At 38.3% G+C, this 21,494-nt stretch overlaps 1 protein-coding gene across 1 annotated transcript in view; it reads left to right on the top strand.

The window, feature by feature from the left end:
- The window catches only part of LOC121257190 (DNA-directed RNA polymerase I subunit 2), a 50,274-nt gene that overhangs the window by 16,494 nt on the left and 12,286 nt on the right, over nucleotides 1-21,494 (top strand). Inside the window, 10 exon segments of the mRNA XM_041158120.1 lie at nucleotides 4,021-4,084; nucleotides 4,485-4,555; nucleotides 7,059-7,136; nucleotides 8,244-8,289; nucleotides 9,517-9,697; nucleotides 9,786-9,838; nucleotides 9,960-10,033; nucleotides 10,233-10,350; nucleotides 13,726-13,813; nucleotides 16,586-16,701. Coding sequence (XP_041014054.1) covers nucleotides 4,021-4,084; nucleotides 4,485-4,555; nucleotides 7,059-7,136; nucleotides 8,244-8,289; nucleotides 9,517-9,697; nucleotides 9,786-9,838; nucleotides 9,960-10,033; nucleotides 10,233-10,350; nucleotides 13,726-13,813; nucleotides 16,586-16,701 — 889 coding nt within the window.

Raw genomic sequence — 21,494 nt, forward strand, 5'->3', positions numbered from 1 at the left:
CAAGTTGCGAACCCTCAAGCCTCCATTAGAAATTGGAGAATAAACTTTATTCTAATTAACAAGATGGAGCTTAGTTTCCTCCCCCACTCCACCCCACATGAAAGCCCGGAATAATTTCTCAATCCTATTAGCCACCCTTGCAGGCAAAGGGAATGAGGATAAAAAATAAGTGGGGAGGTTGGATAGAGTACTCTTAATTAAAGTGAGTCTACATTCTTTCAATAAATACATCTATTTCCACTCAGCCAACCTTTTCTCAACTTTCTCAACAACCCCATCCCAAATGGCTCTAGCCTTAAAAGTCACTCCCAACAGAAGACCCAAATATTTCATAGGCAAGGAAGCCACTTTACAACCCAAAAAAATCGCCAAGTTAGTAATATTACACCACATCCACTGGAACCATCTCAGACTTACCAAAGTTCACGTTGAGACCCGACACAACTTCAAAGCATAACAAAAGTGCCCTTAAAGCTTGAATCTGGCTACGATTTGCCTCACAAAAAAAAAAAAGAGTATCATTTGTAAAAAGGGGATGAGAAATTATGATAGAACCATTAATACCATTTCCCACCGAGAATCTGGATAAAAAACCTCCCCCAACAGCAGCTCCACCATCCGTCCAAGTGCCTCCATAACAATAACAAAGAGAAAGGGAGACAACGGGTCCCCTTGCCTCAGGCCATGAGAAATATTAAAAAAACTCCAGCAGGGGTGCCATTAACTAGCACTGAAAAATGAGTGGTATTAACACAGTGTCGAATCCACAAGATCCACCTTTCACCAAAGCCACACCTCCCAAGCATATAAAAGAAGAATTCCCAATTCACATGATCATACACCTCTTCCATGTCAAGCTTGCACAGAATGCCTAGGACTCCCTCCCTCAATCTACTATCCAAGGATTCATTGGCAATGAGAACCGAATCAAGATTTTTCTCCCCCGAACAAAGGCGTTTTGAGGCTTAGAAATAATTTGTTCCATAACCGTGCTCAAACGTTTAGCTAGAACTTTCGAAATAATCTTGTAAACCCCACTTACAAGATTTATAGGACAAAAATCTTTAATTTCCGTAGCCCTATGTTTCTTCGGGATGAGTGATTAAAGTCGCATTGAGGCATTTCTCAAACTTCTTAAAAGAATAGACCTCGAGAAAAATATGCATCATATCAACTTTCACAATATCCCAACAAACTTGGAAAAATCCCATAGAAAAACCATATGGTCCTAGAGACGAGAAACCTATCCAATTGTGACCAATCCCGACTATTGGACCACGTGAACTCACCCCCAACAAGAGGGAGATCCATGAGATCCAAATCAAAGATGAACTCAAAAAACTCCTCCATAGCCAAGGAAGTTCGAGGTTCCCCCGATCACTCAATAGGAAAGTGAGTAATATTGAAATCCCTACTCATACACCATGACACATCCCATAGATAATATAAACCCACCAGCTCCTCCCATAGAAGTCTCTTATCATAATCCAAACATGGCCCATAAGTGCCTACATAAACCCACTTCCACCCATCCTCAACATTTTAAAATAAACTAGTAACTGAGAAATTCCCAATACACTCCTTGACAGACTACCGCTCTTTTATTCCACATCGAAAGAACACCACCGAAGCTCCCAAAGATGCCAAATAAAATCAACCCACAAAAGAACACTCACAAAGACTATGAATGATGCTTCTATTGTTAAATCGTAACTTTGTTTCTTGAAAACACAATATCAATCTTCCAAGTCCGCAATAAAGATTTTATGCGAAGGCGCTTGTTACGATTATTAAGCCTTTGCATATTCCAAAAGAGGATCTTAGGCTTCATGAACAAAAAGAGGCCCCCTCCCTTTCAATCTGTCCCTTTTGCCATTCACCTCCTTCGCATCATAATTAATAGAACATTTGAGTCTTCTTAGTTCCCTATCTGTCTTTGAAACTGATTTCGAAACTCGATCAGCTTCAATAGTGATAAGGAGCGCCCTAAATTGTTCTTCAAAGCCTACACAAGAAATCCCAATGTAGGCTTGAATCTCCATAACCTGGCGATTTAGGACTGGGTGGGAGTGTGCACAAGGGGGTTGGTACAACATCACCCCCCCCCTCTCACCCCAATAAAATAAAAACAATCTCCATCACCGAGGACTAGTTTTAGATTCGAGTCATTCGACACCCTACAGGAGGGATGGTCTGACACACCCCTTCGAAAACATAAAGCTCCTGCAAAACATCACCATCTTCCATACTCAGGTGCTTAACAAGTTCAACAGGGATCGCAGATGGAAAATCCATCAGCACCTTTGTCCTCAGACCCTTAGCAAAGAAAGATAAGGAACTTGAGTGGAGACACTGGACAATCCAGAGTTAGTGTCCTTCCTTACCACCATATCGACCCTGAGAGCCCACTTCCTCCCTTTCCGACATGATTATAGGTGCGGGCACACCTTCCGTAGGTTCATTGGCCACTGATGAAGAAGTTTGTGACTGCCCAAACGTCAATCGCAACACATCTACAAAGGACGTCGGTTCTGAAGGAGACATGAAAATGGAGAGACCTCGTACCTCTATTCTATGGAATCTCGACCACCGGAAACATAATTGGCAGGATAGCTTCTGAGCTAGTCTAGGCTCAGGTAGGCCACCCACCATCGAGTTGGGCCTTCCTGATGAAGATTCACCTTTGTCAGACCCCCTTATGATTCTTGGCTCGACACACTGGCTTGATATGCTTTTGAGGCCCAACCCCAACCTTTTCCTTGCCTTTCCCATTACACTTGAGCCCCTTAGCATAAGACCTAGGAGATAGGCCTGCACAACTCATCCTAGAAGAACAGAATAGACTTGGGTCAGAAAATGATGAGTCCATAGTCAGGCCCAGGCCCGAATCTACTTTTAAAATTAGACGGTTGATCTTCTCATTCACGCTGATTAACTCAGCCTGCACCGCCAACAATATGCCCTCCTCAAAATACTCTGACACAGTCCCCTCGGGAAGGAGAGTGCTGCCGACCTTTGCGTGTGAACCAGAACCATCGGTCAGAGGGGCTGGTAACCAAGAACCAGTACTAGAAGGTGGCACACCACCCATGCTAGAACCTCCATTACTACGAGAATTTCCTTGCAGAGCCGAAAAGACATTGGCTTTACCAGCGCTGCCCTATATGACACCACCGGATCATACGAAGGCCTCAAAACCTGGGATTGCTTCCCTCTCCCATCAATAGTTCCACCAATGGATAGTGCGACTCCTCTATTACCATTAACCATAGCAGGGGAAGGTAAACGACAGAAGTCCCTGAGCGTTTTTGCAAAACAAACCCACCCTTTGCACTCCTTCGGCTATAACCAAAACGGCACGTCTACCACCACCACCACCACCACCACCATAAACTTCAAATGATAAGAAGCGGCCGAAAGGATTGGCATGACGCTGAACTAAGAAAATACGATGGCCTTCTCGAGTGGTTTTAAGGAACTCCTTATGGCCTCCCAATAAACACATGCATCCATTGTTTTGGCCAACAAACCAGCCACCCCATTTCTAAAAAGAAATGTGCTTTGTCACTCGTTTACCCTTCTCTGTGATTCTGATAAGTCCCTGATCCTCAGTACAAAAGACAGTTTGGAATCCACCCGCAAGCTCCTCATCATGCCCCCCCACCCACCCAAAAGTAACAAAATGACAAGAGGAGAAGAATCGCGAGGAACGCTGGAATTAGTCATTTCTGAGAGAGGGATAGAGGGGGAAAGAAGTATCCAAAACAATTTTAAAAGATGCATGGTACCTAGAATGTAACATTGACAGCTATTTAATTGTTTTTATTTTTGGATTCAACTATAATGTCTGTTCTACTCATTGTGGTCTGTTTTGGAGTCAAGTATTGCTTAATGCCACATTTTTGTTCTTTGAGGTGGATGATTTTGTTGTATAGATTTATTTTTTTAAATTATTTTTGTTTAATCTGCATATAATTCCTACTACTCTAAATCTTTTTTTTTTTGTTTTTGGCTGTCTAGTTACTTTATACTGAATGGGCTTGAGCGAGTTGTTCGACTTCTAATATTGCCAAAGCGGAATTATGTAAGAGACTTTGCCTTTTGCATACATTTTGTGATACTCAAGTGGATAAATGTGTTCAACCTTGAATGGCTTGAGCCAAGATTTTATGTATGTTTCTTGTGAGCCTAAATGACTTAGCTAGTAATTGGCACCTAAATGACTTAGCTAGTAAATTGCCAATTACTAGCTAAGTCATTTAGCTAGTAATTTCAACAAAATGTGTTCAACCTTGAAATTGTGGCTTGAGCCAAGATTTTATGTATGTTTCCTGTGAGCCTAAGTCATTTAGGCTTTTACTAGCTAAGTCAATTATTTATACACCGATGGTTTGAAGCAATTCAGTACTTTGTTCAGTAAAATCTCTCTTGCTTTTTGTTGCTTATGCATGTCACATAACTGACATGAGTGCTTTTTGGTCCAGCCAATGAGTATGGTGCGGAATTCATTTAGTGATCGGCGAGAAGGATATACTGATAAAGCAGTTGTCATAAGGTTATCTCTTTATCCAATGCACAGAGATTTTCTTTTTCATAATATCCATCTACATAACTTAAAATTTCTATTTGGTATCATGGGCAGATTAGGGACATTTTTGGGATTTAAAGATGAACCGGTTCATTTTGAAAGATGGAACTTTGATTTATAGCATGTTATTCAGTATGTTCCTCCTTATTTAAATCATTGAATTCGAGATTTTTGCTTGAAAACACTTTCTTCACCCTTACAGTGGTCACAATAAATCTTAAAACGTCTTTTAAAAGGTTTTATTAATACTAACAGAAAAATAGGAATCGCCCAAGTATATGTGATGTCTACAAGAGGAAACACCTTGTTAGGAAGAAGAAATAGATACAAGGAAATAATGAAAGTGAAGAACATTAAAATCTATAGCTATTGCCCATAGAAATAGCAAATTGAAAAACAGAGTTCTAAGCTCCTCCAGCAAATGTTCCTTATTTTCAAAGTTCCAGTCATTTCCTTTCCTCGAAATGCATCACAAAAGGCATATGGGGACCATCTTCCAAACTGTAACTATTTTTGGAATGCCATAAAGATTTATCTTGTTGGCAATAAAATCAACCGCAGAACTTAATTGTCATTATCTATTCTTTGCTAAGACGAGGATCTATTGGGATTTCTTTCTTATCTTTTTAGATTTTTATTTATTTTTTAGTTTTTCATGACATGGAACCTCACCAAAGTAGGACCCTTCGGACCCACCCTTTGGGAGTAAACCTCGGATACATGACCTCACCTGCGAGAAGCTTATATAAGGTAATCTAGGGGAGTTCTTTGTGTGGAATAAAATCCTGGATGTCTGAGTGTACGGTTCAATCCAACTCGCCCTTTAATGACTATGTTGCACCCTAACAGGTAAGATCTATTGGGTGATTTTACCATAATATTTAAAAGTTTCAAAAAATGCTGTCCAGACTGCCAGTCGAATGATTTACCATCACTTGTACACTAAGACCAAGGTTTCAAAGGTTGGACCGAATTGCTCGATTGGATTAGTCCAACTGTATACAGGTTCTAGCCCGGTCCTATTACCTCCTAAAACCAGTCTATTGAAAAAAAAAATGTATTCCCCCATAGTATCCGTAGACCTGAGAATCATGGATCTCAAGGGTTTTGGTCATTTTTTCCTAGAGATGCCTATAACTCAGCCCCCTTCCATATCTCTCGATTTCAGCTGCCCCCACTTTACCATCCACAAAAGATAGTTAAATTGATTTGGGCTGTAGTGGTGGTGTCAACAAATCATAAGTATCGGGTCCATGGACTTGCGCTGATAGATAGCTCTGTGCCATGCACTGATATGCTCCTTCTGTGCCCATAAAATATTGGGATATTCACCGTGGTTGGCTGAGAATTGAGAAGGGGATAAATGAAACTTTGAAATTTGAGTATTAAAAAGGAGAGTGACTGGGATTCGAAAGATGGAAAACATTGATTTCAAATTTAGTTGGAGTTTTGTTGTGGTGTGCACAAATATCAATTTGCTGCAAATACATTTTAGGACACTTCAATCTTGTTTCTGATATCTATTAGCGGTAAAACATCCTTCAAATTATTCAATTATTTTTGGGTAGATTGTTAAAATTTCTTCTGGTATAAGTTTATTTATTTATTTGTAATTTTAATTAAGTTATTTAATGATGTCACGGTCTAATTTCAATTTACCCTGCAGTTGGACCTAACTTTGGACATCTCATTTTTTCAGTTCTCTTGTTTTTCTAGTTTCCAAAACCAATATTCCATAATTCTGCCATCCAGACAAAGAATGCTACCCTTGACAGTGCCTCATGTCTCCGAATATTCTTTCAAAGGAAAGGAGGGCCATCTTGGGGGATGAGTGCATGGTAGAAAGAAGACCTCAAAGGTCTCTTTCTTAGTAAGAATCAACAGATCTTATCACCTCCACCACCTCTTATCCTGAAGGAGTACAAACAATTAAAGAGTGAGGAAATCATCCTCACCTCCCAATGATGTGTCATTTTAATAAAAGCAAACATTCCATTGGGATCTATTCTCTAAGATCTGCAAAAGGTTTGCTATCAACTTCTCCTTAAAATGGGAGATGCTAGACAATGCCGAGAAGGATGTCTTTAAGGGATTCCTCACCACAAGCTTTGTGAAAATATGATCTCAAAACCATCCTCAATGTCAGATTTAACTCAATGAGAGAAATCTCTACATCCTCTCCCAATGTTTTTCCACACCACCACCCTGTTGTATCATATTTAGTGGAGGTTGACTTAAGTTTTTATGACGTGTATGTGTTAGCGACTATATCACTTATCTAAGTTGTATAGATAATGGTGTCATGTTAGCTGTGGTTCATTCTAGACTAAATATTCAACTTGTTCCATTTATTTCTAGTTGTCATTCAACAGAAAGAGTATATATACTCCCGTTATTGTTTTGGTTTTCACACCACTTGTTTAATAGTTTTTACCTTTTGGTTTTGATTGCTCCTTAATTGTTGTTTCAGGTGTGAGAGAAAAAATCAGTCTTCAGTTACAGTCAAAGTATATTACCTTCGTAATGGAAGTGCGAGACTTGGATTTTGGTAAGCTAGGGCTAGGTCTAACAAAGTAATATATAGATTGTGATTTTTTTATTAGTACAGAAAAAAGCATAGCCCAAGTACACATGAAGTATACAAGAGAGTACACCTAGTTAGAAAGTAGAAAAAAGATACAAGGAATTTGTGAATGCTAAGACCATTAAGATCTATAGATATGGTCCACATAAATAAAGTTCTCAAGAAAAAATTCTTCAAGCTCTTCTAGGGAGTGCTCTCGATTCTCAAAAATCTCGGTCATTCCTTTTCCTCCAAATACTCCAATAGTAAACAAATGGGAGCCATCTTCCACATAGCTGCAATCAAGGGGACACCCTTAAGCCCTATCCAACTAGCTAGTTGATCAACCACCCTCCCAGGCGTAACCCATGCTAATCCCACTCTTGAAAAAATCATTCCATAAGGCCTTGGTAAACTCACAATGTAGAAGTAAATGATCCACTGTTTCGCCACAATTTTTACACATACAACACCGATCAATAAGGATAAACCCACATTTCCGTAGGATATCCATGCTCAGGATCTTCCCTAAGGATGGAGTCCAAACAAAAAGGGCAGTGTTAAGGGGTGCCTTACTCCAAATATTCTTCCGAGGGAAGTCATTACTATCCTGAGTATTGAGGGCTTCATATTTGAGCGTACGGAGAATTTTCCTTTACTAGAAGGAATTCAAACAATGTTATCCGGCTCTGTGTTACCAGCTCCAAAGGAGTATATGAATTTAAAAGCTCAGTGAAGACACACCAACCTCCCAATCATGCCCTAATGAAACTGACATTCTACTATTGAGAGCCAGTAGAGATCTCGCTTAATTCAGTCACACAGGCCTCTTGTTCCCATGCAATCCTGAAAACAGTAGGATAAACATCCTTAAGAGTCATATCCCCAACCCATACATCCATGTTACATCCCCCAACACCAATCTAGTGTGTCTAGAATAAGATCCCCAACCTTTCCGGATTTCTGGATATTTTTCCTTAAGCCACTTCATATGCCCCTGGGGTTTCATTAGAACACTTCCCCCCCTCCCCCCCAATATGACTTGTGATTTTGAATATAACTAGAATATACTTTCTTGAATTTATTTTACAGGATACAGGGGAGGGAGTACTTGCTTCCTGCAGGCGTCGTGCTAAAGGTAGGTTGTGATGCATAAAATTTCTCTCAGACATTCCTTGGCTTTCTACTTGTTTTTTAGACCACTCTTATGTATGAAGAACGTTTTCTGGTTATTAAATAATTTTTTTTTGCTTAAGTAGATATACATTTTTTGTGTTGATATTGATGATTTGGCTACTTGTCCCATAATCCTTTCTTTTTCTCACCCATCTTACATTTGTGCGCATTTGGGGGTGTGGGAGGGAATAAAGTAGTGTTATCTTTCCATGCTTCTTGCACATGTGCTATGGAGGTCAAGTAGTTCTCATGGGCTTTTCTAGATCTGGTAAAGATTTATATTTAGCTAGTCTAGGTTTGAACAATCTAGTAGTTTCTTAAACATTAGGTTGTCATTCTAGTGATTTTTAATGATAAATGCTATTAGTATTGGCACTGATCCAGCAATCAATGAGAATACCAATATAGCTCGAATCCTTTCTTTTATGTAAATCTTGACCATATTTCTATAAAAATCATGTGAAAACACTGAAGCGATGATTTTAATCCATCCTGTTTTACCCGGGCAATGTCTTTTGTTGTGTTTCAATAAAATTTTTACTTTTACCTATTAAAGAAACATTGAAGCAATGAGTTGCTTTCAAAATACATGAATTCCTAAACGTCCAAAATTTTGCCTTCTCGTTTCAGATGAGGTATCACCGGTCAGATTAAGAGGGGGTGATCTTTTTTTTTGTGGCATTATAAAATAGGATCTTCAATTGTGGTACAGTTCTTGGGTAAACATGCCTAGATAGGATTGTGCAGTTTGTTTACTTGCGTTTTACAGAATTGTTTGTTACTTTGTTCAAAACTATACAATGTTTATTAGGTCTTAACATTTTTATTATGTCTATAAAATAAATCTTATAAAATGGGAAACAATGTTTATACACTTAGCTTGACATCAATGTCTCCAAGTTTTTTAATGAATGCGTTTTTGAGAACCTCCTTGACAACGTTCAGCGACTTGGTAAGAAGAAATAAAGAAAGAGAATGGAATGTGCAAGGTTTGTATGCAGCCAAATATTTTCAGCAATCATGTTGTATGTCCTTTTTACCACCCTGTTGAAGTTTAATTTCTGGATGGAATATTATGTAATGCACATTTTTGGTTTTATTATGTAATGCTGAATGAATACCATGCTTCTTCATTTTTTGACCTGTTGGATTATGGTGGTATAATAGATTTGTTTTGTGTAATAAACAGGCTCTTGTAGACACAACTGATCATGAAATATATGAGAGTTTGACATGCTGCTGTAGTGAGAAAGATGAGAGAGAGAAGGGTGCTGTTGCCACTCAGCTTGTGGGTGAAAGGGCAAAAATTATTCTTGATGAAGTTCGAAATCTCTCTCTTTTCACTCGGCTTCAATGTCTAGAGCATATTGGTACTGACCATGGGATATTTCATGTTTTCATTGGAATATGACTTGGATTATTGATAACCTATGTTAACTTTGGTCATTATAAATTTAGGGGAGCATTTCCAAGCTGCCATGGATGGGCTGGAAAACGAAAGTTATTCTGGTGTATGTCATGATCTTTACCTGTTACTCTTTTTTAGTAGAAAGAAGCAAAGGATTACTTTGTACATACAACTTGAAGTGTAAATTTTTCCTGTGACTGGTTTCATCTTTCTTTTTCTGGTAGGTTGCTAATGCTGTTCTTGAGGAGTACATCTTTGTTCACCTCGATAACAATTATGAGAAGTTTAATCTGCTCATGTGCGCCACTCTCTCTCTCTCTCTCTCCTTGACTTATCTTTCCCAACACATAGTTGCCAAATTTCATTGTTGGTCTTACTTTTCTTTTGATAAGTATTGTTTGTCATACGTTACTGTTTGTATGTTTGTTTTTCTATCTCTTCTTGGTTGGGAGGTATTGTTCTCACATACTGACTTGTGTTTGGCTTCTTTTCTTCAGCTTTATGCTGCATAAACTTTTCTCACTTGTGGATCAGACATCTGTGCCAGACAACCCAGATTCCTTGCAAAATCAGGAAGTCTTACTCCCTGGTCACTTGATTACCATTTATCTCAAGGTAGAAAACTTGAAAATCTATATTCAAAAGAAACATTGTGTTAGAGGAAAAAATAGATTAACACCACGGTAACACTTTCCCCATCCGTGATCATTTTTAGAGTTTAAAGTCATGTGTTATAGAATATCCCTAATCAATCAGAAGATTTTATGTCCCTTAACATTTTAAAATGTTCTCTCATTCTATCACTTTTACTAAAATACAACTAATAATTTTGTGTTTTTTTCTCTTGAAAGAAAAAGGAATTATGTGACAATATAGGATGATAGTGTGAATGATGGTCTACAATTAAGTGATGATGTGGCATAAGATGATTGCTGTAGACTAAACATGTGACTTTACACTTCCTATTTTGTTTCGTAGCAAGTTTTCTTATAGGATGCATGATCACAAGCATTCTTTTTTTTCAGTTCCTTGTTTGAAATAACTTCTATACAACATTTTGACATGTTCCATGTATGGGAATGAAGACTCAAACTTTTGACCATTGTAAATCCACCTCAATTCAAATAGATTGTTTAACTTGCTTGGGCTGTAATATTTGCTGGTATCAATTGTCTCTCTCTTTTTTTTTTTTTTTTCTGGGTTTTGTTGTAATTTTAAATTCAAATGTTTCATCATTTACCTTTGTAACACCCCACTCCCCATGGTTACAAATAAAGTCATTTTTAGGAATTTTTGGGGAATCGGTCTGCTACTACTGAACTTGACTTAAAAAATATTTTCTTCTATTCTAAGGAAGTGCCAGGTACAAAGATTCCTTATAATAAATACAGTGTTTTGTATTAAAATACTAAAATCATAAAAGAGTGTGTGTAAGCATTTATTAAAAACTTCTCGAACTTTGTACCTTAAAAATCATAACTTAAAATTTGTGTACATGATCTAGGCCTCTATCATGCCTCCCTAGGCCAAGTCTGTCCTGCATCTCTATCTTCATAAATATTCTGACATGGGGTGGTTTAAAAACATAAAAAAACCAACTAAAATGAGGCAATGACTCAGTAAGAAATCCATCATAATGTGATCATACTTAATATAAGGTTTTTCATAAAATATTTCATGCTGAGAATTTAAAATCATGACTATTCATAAATATGCTGATGACATGCATGACTTGAAAATATTTTTGCTATATTGAATTGATCTGAATTATCTAACTTGTTTGACTGGCCAACAAACTTAACCTTGTTTGCAAGATTGTGCACCGGTCCCATATCTTGTGGCCACAAGGGGAATCGCTGATTTGATCTGATAATAATACCATAGTGAACCACCCTTGAGTCTGACTTGCACATCCACCATGTTTGCGTTGGAATCATGCATCTGAATGGTCATCTAATTAATCTGATCTTTATCTTACACTTGATCTTATGAAACTATGTGTCTTATGCAACGTGAGATGCATTATATGCATAATACATATATAACTATAATATGTGGAAAAACATGATCATGAATTATGATGAATGACGTGCTTGCAGATATCATAGCATGTGTGGTACATAAACATTGGCTTCTAAGGAACTGACTTTAATAATAATAATATAACTAGCTAACGTATGCTAATCCTAATTTATGCTCAAGCTATTTACCTCGTAGTGCTAATCCAATATTTCTGGAGCGAAGCTGATTTCCTATAGAATAGACAAGTAATTTCCGTAAAGAATTTAAATGCAGTCTCCTTTGAAATTTGGTTTTGTACAAAGTAAAGGGTGTTATAAGTCTTTATGGTATAATGGCAATTTTATGGAATGTCTGAACATGTTTATGATTTACAGGGTTAAGGTAATTTCTTTCCCACCAAACAAGCATGGTCTGACTTATTACTTGAAAGGTTGCTTTCTTGTTAGAAAAGCAATTACAGGTTGAGGACAAGAATTTAAATAACTGGGGTTGGTGCCGAGAGAACAAATATGCACTTCAGGAAAAAAAAAGGGCCGCAATGTACTTGCACGAAAACTCTTCTGGTGGAAAAGGTAAAGTAAAACAATTGGAAGCTGGAAAAGGAAAAAGGTAGCAATTGAAAGCTAAAGGAGTTGAAAGCCACGTGTCCAAGCTTAGAAATAAAACATTTAAAACCAGTGCTATTCGGTGAGAGAGAGAGAGCAACTAAGAATAGAGAGCTCGCCGAGAGGATGAAACCGTGCGACAGATTGGACTTGAATCAAAGGCTGCAGTGGGGCAGCGGCTCACTAGTTAGGATAGAAGGCGATGGTTATGAGTGGTGAGTGGCCGGCTGTTTCTGGGTGTCTTCCAACGACTTCCAGCGAGCTGGATTTAGATGAGGATTTAATGGTTTTTTCGAAGTAACACACGGAAGGGAAGATATTTATAGAGAAGTTTGGGAGAGGGTGCCGACAAGTTCGAGTTGGACTCGGTTAATACATGTAGTGATACTAATTTGCTGAAAACTTGGTCGTGATCATCCAAGAAGAGAATTGGAAATTTAAAAACATGATCTAAGAATTTATTCAAAGTGGGATTGGTAGTGATTAAGACTGCGTAGGGGACTTCATTAAGTGATGATTTTAAGTTGAAATAAATTTCTAATAGCCGATCTTTAAATTCTAAAAGGAGTCTAACTCGTTCAATAAATAATAAATGAGATTTAGCCTAGTTATTGAGCCTAATTAAAACTCATAATCAACCTCAGTACTCTATAGTTCGTGGGCTTATGCTATATGACCCATTAAATATAATTTTAGGCCCAATAAAAGTTATCAATAGTCTGACATTATAATTATTGGGCCAGTTCAACACAACCTCTTATTTGGTTTGATGTCAGGTTTTCAATTATGTGCTCGTGTTTGCAGCACTAAATGCAAGTATAAGTTTGTAACTGTTTGTTGCATATCAAGTGATATAAAATGCAGCGAACCTGAATGTTACTGTTATATGAACTAGTACTGCCATAGCAGCCCAATTCTTATAAATTGACTGTCACCATCTCTCTCTCTCTCTCTCTCTTTCTCTCACTGCCTAAAGCCATTATCCAAATATACAACGATCTCAAAATAACACTCAAATATATGCTCTGACTAAGTGGTCATGTTTTACAAAAATCTTCATTTATTGAGAAAGAAACATAATATTGTTTTACTTAAAAAAAAGAAAAGAAGAGAATCATAGCATCATTTTGCTGTCCGATCATATAGGCCTAGAATTTGTGCCATGCTGTCTGTTAATAAAAACTTGATTATTCTACTTGCTGATGCATGTTACACAGGTTGGCATCACTGTATAATTTGTATGCACCATGTAATGATGATCATGTTGATTAACTCTGTTATGTGTTATACAAGTTATAAATTGTATTTTTTTTTCCTCATCAGTTCTTAATCATATTCACCTCGTGTTTATCGTGGTATGTAGGAAAAACTAGAAGATTGGCTGCGCAGGGCAAAAAAGCTTCTTCAAGACGAGATCAATAATAAGAGCAAAAATTTTGATTTCTGCAACTGTAAGTTATGTTTCTGTGTCCTTAAAGAATCATGAACTCTCTCTTCCGACTCTTGGAGTTTGTTTTATGCTCTCTCTCGATTGTATTTTCGTTTAAAATGTGTTGTGCGATCTTTTTTTTTTTAACTAATTTACGAATTGTTATTCTGCACTGTTCATAATGTAGCCTACAAACTTCCATATTCTAATGCTCTAAGTCATATTCTGTCATTGAACTATTTAATGTTATGTCCACAGTTGTCATTTTCTAGTTTGGTGCTTGCTCTGTTTTTTGGTCCATTAATGCTGGCAGGCTGTAAAATTAAGAATGTAGTTAGAAGACCAGTAGACAATCAGATCACGCGAATTGAATTTTAATTTTTTTCTCAAAATGTAACAATCTGCCAATATATAAATAAATAAGTAATTAAAGGATATGGATGTATATGGTCACTAATGGTGTATCATGTTTGCATATATCTGTTGTTACTGTTAGTAAAATGCAACATAGAGTTTTCTTTATACTATGCCAAGGACAGTGGCGGAACCAGGCATTTTTACTTGGGGGGCCAATTTTTTGTTTAGGTAAAATAAAAAGAAATAAATCTTATGTTTAGTTCCTTGGTAAATCGTAAGATAATAACTATATATACATGTTACACATCGATAAATTTATCTAATTCAAGAGACCTTTCATTTGAAAGAAAAAATATATAATTCCATATGCATGTAAAAATAAAATTTTAAAAAGCACAACTTATCATCCCCTTTAAACTTCTTATGATAGTCTTTTATGAAATAATATTCATCCATTATCAATTTATCTAATGATCATATTTTTAGAAATTTTGTTCTCAATAAAAACTAACAGGCGAATTTTTATAAACTCATCTTTCATTCTTGTACTTAAGCTAGTTTATACAAGTTTTATATCAAATCTGAATATTTTGGTGCCACATTAAATATATAATGCTACAATTGAGATCTCAAATAAATTTTTTCTTGCTTAATGAATTCTGAAGGATAAAAGTTCTCAACTATTTTTTCATATAAGATATCAACCCTAAATGATTATTCTAATGTTTATTTCAGTTTGGGTTCCATATTAAGAAGCTTAATACTGTATGATCAAGAAGTTTGCGGTCTATATTAATAAGTTTATTATTCTCATAAATTTAATTTTAGTTTTAAGCATTTTTAGAATTTACCAATCAAATTGAAAGAATTTTTAGGGGCAAAGAAATTAATTTTGAAGGGACCACATCGTAATTTATTTATTTATTTTTTATAAGTAATAAACTTTTATTGATCGAATGCAACTAGGCAAAGCCCATATACACATGTAGTATACAAAAGAGACCCCTAATTACATTCTAGCAAACTGAAAAGAAAGTAAAAACTCATGAACATTCCTTCCCTTTAATACAATAGCAGAAAACCATTGAACCAATGAAAATACAAAAAAGTTCCAGATTTCCCCCGTTGTTCTCTCCTTGTTGTTGAAGCATCTCTCGTTTCTTTCCAACCATATACACCACAATAAACACAAAGGGACCATCCTCCATGTCGCAGCCAACTGTGAACTATGATGTTGCCTATTCCAGCAAGCTAGAAGTTCCGCCACACTCCTAGGCATAACCCATGACAACCCAGCCCTACTGATAATGCCATCCCATAACTCCCTCGCCACCTCACAATGCAGAAAAATATGATCAATTGATTCACCAGCTTTCTTAAACAAGTAACACCACTCCAAAATAATCAACCCTCGTTTTCTTAAGTTGTCAGCCGTCAGAATTTTACCTAAAGCCGCAGTCCAAACGAAAAATGTAACTCTAGGTGGTACCGGGACTCTCCATATACCCTTCCATGGGAACACTAAGGGCTGGTGTTTTTGCAGCACCTTGTAGAAGGATTTGACAGAAAATTTATTGTTCTTTGAGTGTTTCCACAGCATTCTATCTCCCACAATACCACCACATCATAATTAATACATGATATATAGAAATTTAATAAACTTTTGGGCCATATAAGAAAAAATTGGAGAGACATTTCTATGTATATATAGATTTTAGAAAATTTTGGAGAGTACATAAGGTTTATAATTTTTTGGGGGCGCCAATTTCTATATACATAGAATTTTGATGAAAAAAATAATTGTGAATTATAAAATTTGTTGGGGGGGGGGGGGGGGGCATGAGGTATATGTGGTTCCATTACTGGCCAAGGATTTATACCTGCTAATTACTTTCTTAGCTTTTCTGAGTTGTTTATCTTTTAACTAGTCCGCATAAGATCAACCCCAATTAATAAACTCCATAAGGCAGGAGGTGGGCCCTCACTATCACCTCTTCCCTGTTTTGCTTGTGTACTTTGTTTTACGTCTTTTTAATTGTTCTTTGTGTGGAAAATACTTTTTTCCTTGTTCATTTATGGGGGTTATATTTTTAAGGCTAGTATATAGTGATAAGTTTGTCTTGCAACTTGATTGATTTTTTACTTATTCCTTAATTTGGTGGTGGAAATGCTAGCCACTGATTTGGTTGTGGGAAGTATACTATGTGGAGAATCTACTGGGATCCTTTTTCATATGGTGCTGGAGAACAATGCTGCAATGGTCTATTTGCGATTGATTGTTACTGAGTTCATGATACTATCTTCTCAAGCTTAGTCAACAAGTGTGCATTTTGTTGTCAAAATATTAGGATTTTTATTTTTAAATCTAGAATATTATTGATGATTGGTACATTTCTTCCAAGATTGACATTCCATCTCGTTTCCTGGGATAATGCAGTAGCTCATGTCAAGAAGGTTTTGGATAAAAATCCTGTCAAGCAAATTAGTTCTGCTGTTGAAAACATGTTAAAAACTGGAAGACTGGTTACTAAAACAGGTCTAGATTTGCAGCAGGTATTTACTTACTGATCACCTTAAGTTATGTAATTCAAAATTTTAATCCGTTCTTCCTCATAATCTGTTTGCAATACATCATCAACAGATGAAAATCTGATTTCGTAGATTTTTTGAATTCTTGTTCTCTTCATTTCCTTAATCTTGTGCTCTCCTTTATATACTCCTTTTGTGCTTGGGTTGTGCCCCTAGATCTCTTTAATGGAATTTGGTATCTTTGATTATTAAAGAAAAACAGATGAAAACCTGTGATTAAACTTGTATTGCATTCTACTGTCTATTTATGGCATTCAAATAGATGCCGATGCAATGATCCTTTTTGGCTTTCTTTTGCCTCATTAGTGGAGTGATATGCTGTTTCTCCTTTTTGTCTATCTTTTTCCCTGGATAAACCTCATTTCCCCTACCCTTCAGTGGGTTAATTTGGGTTAAGTTGTGAACTTGTGTGTAAATTAATTCAATGTTGACTCTAGGTAACTTGAAGAAAAAGGCATGCATCCAAACTCTGACTTCCAGTGGGTTTTTCTTTTAAATCAGCGAGAAAAATCTAGTATGAATGAAAACCAACAAAATTTAGTCCTGTGATCTCAGGAACGTGCTATACGCTACCTCCTTTTAGATCCTTGTTCAGTTCTTTCCTTAAGAATCTGCTTTCTTTAAAATCAGAAATGAAATTCTGATTTTAAGCACTTAATATTGATAGATGCAGTGCTTTGTGATTTTATTGCATAAGACCTTCTGTTTGCTCTGAAAAGATCTTCTTTAACATGTAATATCTCAAAATGCTGGAAATAACTAAAAATATGCTAGCTTTCTGTTAATGGCGTAGGTGTTGGTTAGTGTTCTGTTTACACTGGATAGTGCTAGTCATGAAACGTGTTGTGATTGAGGCTAAGCTTTTTGAGGTGAGCAGGGATGGGCGTTACGTATTTTTGAGTGAGAAAGGACGGAAAGGGGTGAAAAATATGAGAGTAGGGGTGGGGACTGCTAGGTGGTTTTGTAGAGCTTTGGAGGGTGGTCTGAAGGCTACAGATAGGGGTTTCTACTCTGCTCACAGGGATGGGGACAGAGGCTATATTGCTCAAAGTTGTTCCAATGCTAGAGGGACTTATATGGTTTTGGCAGAGTATGAAGGTGGTGGGAGAAGGAGTTTCATCTTTATCCTTGAAGGCAGAGGTGGGGTGGGCTGGAGGAACCTAATGGTGGTGTTGCAGGATGCTGTTAAAGATGGTGTTGCACCTGTGAAACCTTTGCATGGAGTTCTTCCGTCCTCATTCAGGGAGGCGTTAGTTGGTCGACAAGAGGGGCCTTGGGTTGCGAAGGGGTCAGAGACGTTAGGATTGCTCAAGCTTGGTGGTGTTCCAGCTTTGGAGAGGGGTCAGTGCAGGGAGGATGTTGGTCCGAATAAGGAAACATGGGTAGAGACCTTAGCTGCCATCAAAACACGCTTGGGAGAACTAAATGATATAGTTGGTTGGCTGAAACGCAACGTTTTGGGGCAGGAGATGGAACCTCACGGGGGCTTAGGAAAGGGACAGGCTTTGGGAGCAGTAGATGGGCCTCAACCCAAGGCTATTCTCGACCCAGCAGAGTCTGTCGGGACTCCAAAGGCTGCTGTTGACCCATTGGTCCATGGGCCCATTTCAACATCGACGATAAGGCTTCAGGTGGGCTCGCCACAGGTGACCGCGCCGATGGTCTCACTGCAAGCCGTCGCTCCATCGGCGAAGGCATCTACATCAAGGGAAGGTCCTTTTCCAGAGCGTGAGGGTCTGTATCGAAACCAAATTGAGGGATCTCTTCCTCCTTTGGCTGCGGGACCTTCACAGACTTGTCCGACGGTGGTCGACGACTCGGCCTCGACTCAGGTTACGCCGGCGATGGTGGTAGATCAAATTCTACCGTCGCGCGAGGAGGAGAAATCGCAGATTCCATCTCCGTTCAGTAGTTTTCAAGAAGTTGACTCCCAGAAAATGCCGATCCATATCGTAGAACCCTCATCTCTTCAATTGGGTCTTTGTTCTACCCACGACGAACATCTGGAGGTACTATCGGAAGAAGGAGAAATAAGGAGGGGGGTTTTCATGGAAGATAAAGCTGAGGGGTTATCGCAGGGACGCTTGGAGGTTAATATGGACTTCTCGGATTCTCTTGCAGTGGACAAAGTGGGTACTGTAGTAGAATGGAAAGGAAATAATCTGTTCGGGGGGGAAGGAGACGCAGTAGTAAGGGAGCCTTTTCCATTATACTGTTCGTTACCGAATGACTTTGAATTCTCTGAGTGGGTATTCCAAACGGTAAAGGACATCCAACAGGTTGTGGGTATGAAATGTGTGGGATATGAAGAACAGTTTATGGCTCTCCTCACGTCCATTGAGGCGAGTCATATTCAGTCCATGAAAGTTGATTCTAAGAAGAAAAGGGAGCTTAATAGGCTTAATTGGTTGTTGAATGAGGTTAGCTCAAGCCGCGTTAGGTCCAAAGGGAAGGGGTTGACTGTGTCTTTATGAAGCCAAAACTTGTGTCTTGGAACGTTCGCGGGTTGAACGAGGCGAATAAACGGCTACGCATAAGAAATCTACTTTGGGATTGGAAGGCGGACATTGTATGTTTACAAGAAACCAAACTGAAATTGGTAAACAAAAAGCTCGTGAGAAATGTGTGGGGTTGCCTGCATGCAGATTGGGCCTATCTAGCTTCTGAGGGGGCATCGGGCGGTATTTTGGTGATGTGGGATAAAAGGGGGTTGTGGAGAAGATGGAAGAGTTTGTAGGGGAATTTACAGTGGCTTGCTCTTTTAAGATGGTAGAGGATAATTTTTTGTGGGCTTTTGCAGGTGTTTATGGACCGAACATTGACAATATTAGAAGTCGTTTGTGGGACGAAATGGCTGCTATCTATAGTGGGTGGGGACTTCCTTGTTGCATTGGAGGAGATTTTAATGTAGTAAGGTTCCCTAGCGAAAGATCTGGAAGCACCCGATTACATCCAGCCATGGCTGAATTTTCAGAGTGCATTTTTGACCTGAATTTGGTTGAACTCCCTCTAGTTGGCGGTCTCTTCACATGGTCTAACAGTCAAACTTGGTCCCGGCTGGATAGATTTTTAATATCGCCGGACTGGGAAAGCCATTATTCGGAGGTATGTCAGAAGTGACTGCCGCGTCTATGCTCGGATCATTTTCCAATATTATTAGATGGATGTGGTATTCAAGGAGGTCGTCGTTATTTCGAGTTCGAAAACATGTGGCTTAAAAGCGATGGCTTCGTGGAGATGGTAAGGCTTTGGTGGTCTTTTTATCAGTTTTATGGTACCTCCTCTTATATTCTTGCAGGCAAACTGAAAGCGTTAAAGGAAGATTTAAAGCTTTGGAATTTCCAATCGTTTGGAAATATAGGGGAGCAAAAGAAAACTTTAATGGAGGAGTACAGAATCTTGAAAGGATTATTGAGGATAGGGCTCTTACCCCAGAGGAAGCTTCAAGCAAGACAGTGCTGGCATCAGAGTTGGAAAGGGTTTTAACTTTAGAAGAGATCTCTTGGCGTCAGAAGTCAAGAGCTATTTGGTTAAAGGAAGGGGATCGAAGCACAAAATTTTTCCATAAAGTGGCTAACTCTCATCGGAGAACTAACTCTATTGAGATGCTGAAAATCAACGGTAGTGATTGCACAGAGGCCCCTGTGATCCGGGAACATGTGGTGAATTTCTATGATCTTCTATTTATAGAAAATGAGGGTTGGAGGCCCAAACTAGATGGACTTGGTTTTGAGTCCATAGAACCACAGACAACATCCTGGTTGGAACGATCTTTTGAGGAGGTGGAGGTTTTGGATGTGGTTCGTAAGATGGTAAAGGATAAAGCACCAGGTCCCGATGGTTTTACGATGGGATTTTTTCAAACATGTTGGGAGGTCGTGAAAGATGACATTATGAGTGTGTTTCAGGAGCTTTTCTCGGCAGGGAAATTCAAGAAAAGTCTGAATGCTACTTATATTGCTTTGATTCCGAAGAAACCTGGAGCTGTGGAGTTGAAGGATTTTAGGCCCATTAGCCTCATTAATGGGATATACAAGATCATTGCAAAGGTGCTTGCTAACAGGTTAGGGGTGGCAATTGATAAAGTAATCTCAAAGCCACAAAATGCTTTTGTAAGGGGTCGTTAGATTCTGGACTCGGTCTTAATTGCAAATGAATGTCTGGATAGTAGATTAAAGTCTGGCACTCCAGGTATTATTTGTAAACTAGATATGGAAAAAGCATATGATCATGTTAACTGGGAATTCCTCTTGTATTTATTGAAGAGATGTGGCTTTGGAGAGAGGTGGTGTATGTGGATCAGATGGTGCATTTCAACGGCAAGATTTTCAGTCTTGATCAATGGTAACCCAGAGGGTTTTTTCAATAGCTCTCGAGGCTTAAGATAGGGTGATCCCTTGTCCCCTCTGCTTTTCGTTATTGTCATGGAGGCTTTGAGTAGGATGTTATCGGCTGTGGTTAGTCATGGTTTTATGGCTGGATTTTCTGTGGGTGATCCACAAAGGGGTCTTATCTCGGTCTCCCATTTATTATTCGCAGATGACACTTTAATTTTCTGTGATGTAGAGCAAGATCAACTTAGGGCACTGAAGGCGCTTCTTTTTTGTTTTGAAGCAGCATCAGGTTTAAGAGTTAACTTCGATAAATCAGAATTAGTGCCTGTTGGAAACGTCAACATTTCTCAACAGTTGGCTAACACTCTTGGGTGCAAGGTCGCTTCTCTTCCTATTGACTTATTTGGGGTTACCATTGGGGGC

Source organism: Juglans microcarpa x Juglans regia, chromosome 3S (genome assembly GCF_004785595.1).
Source record: "Juglans microcarpa x Juglans regia isolate MS1-56 chromosome 3S, Jm3101_v1.0, whole genome shotgun sequence".
In the NCBI taxonomy this organism is placed as follows: domain Eukaryota; kingdom Viridiplantae; phylum Streptophyta; class Magnoliopsida; order Fagales; family Juglandaceae; genus Juglans; species Juglans microcarpa x Juglans regia.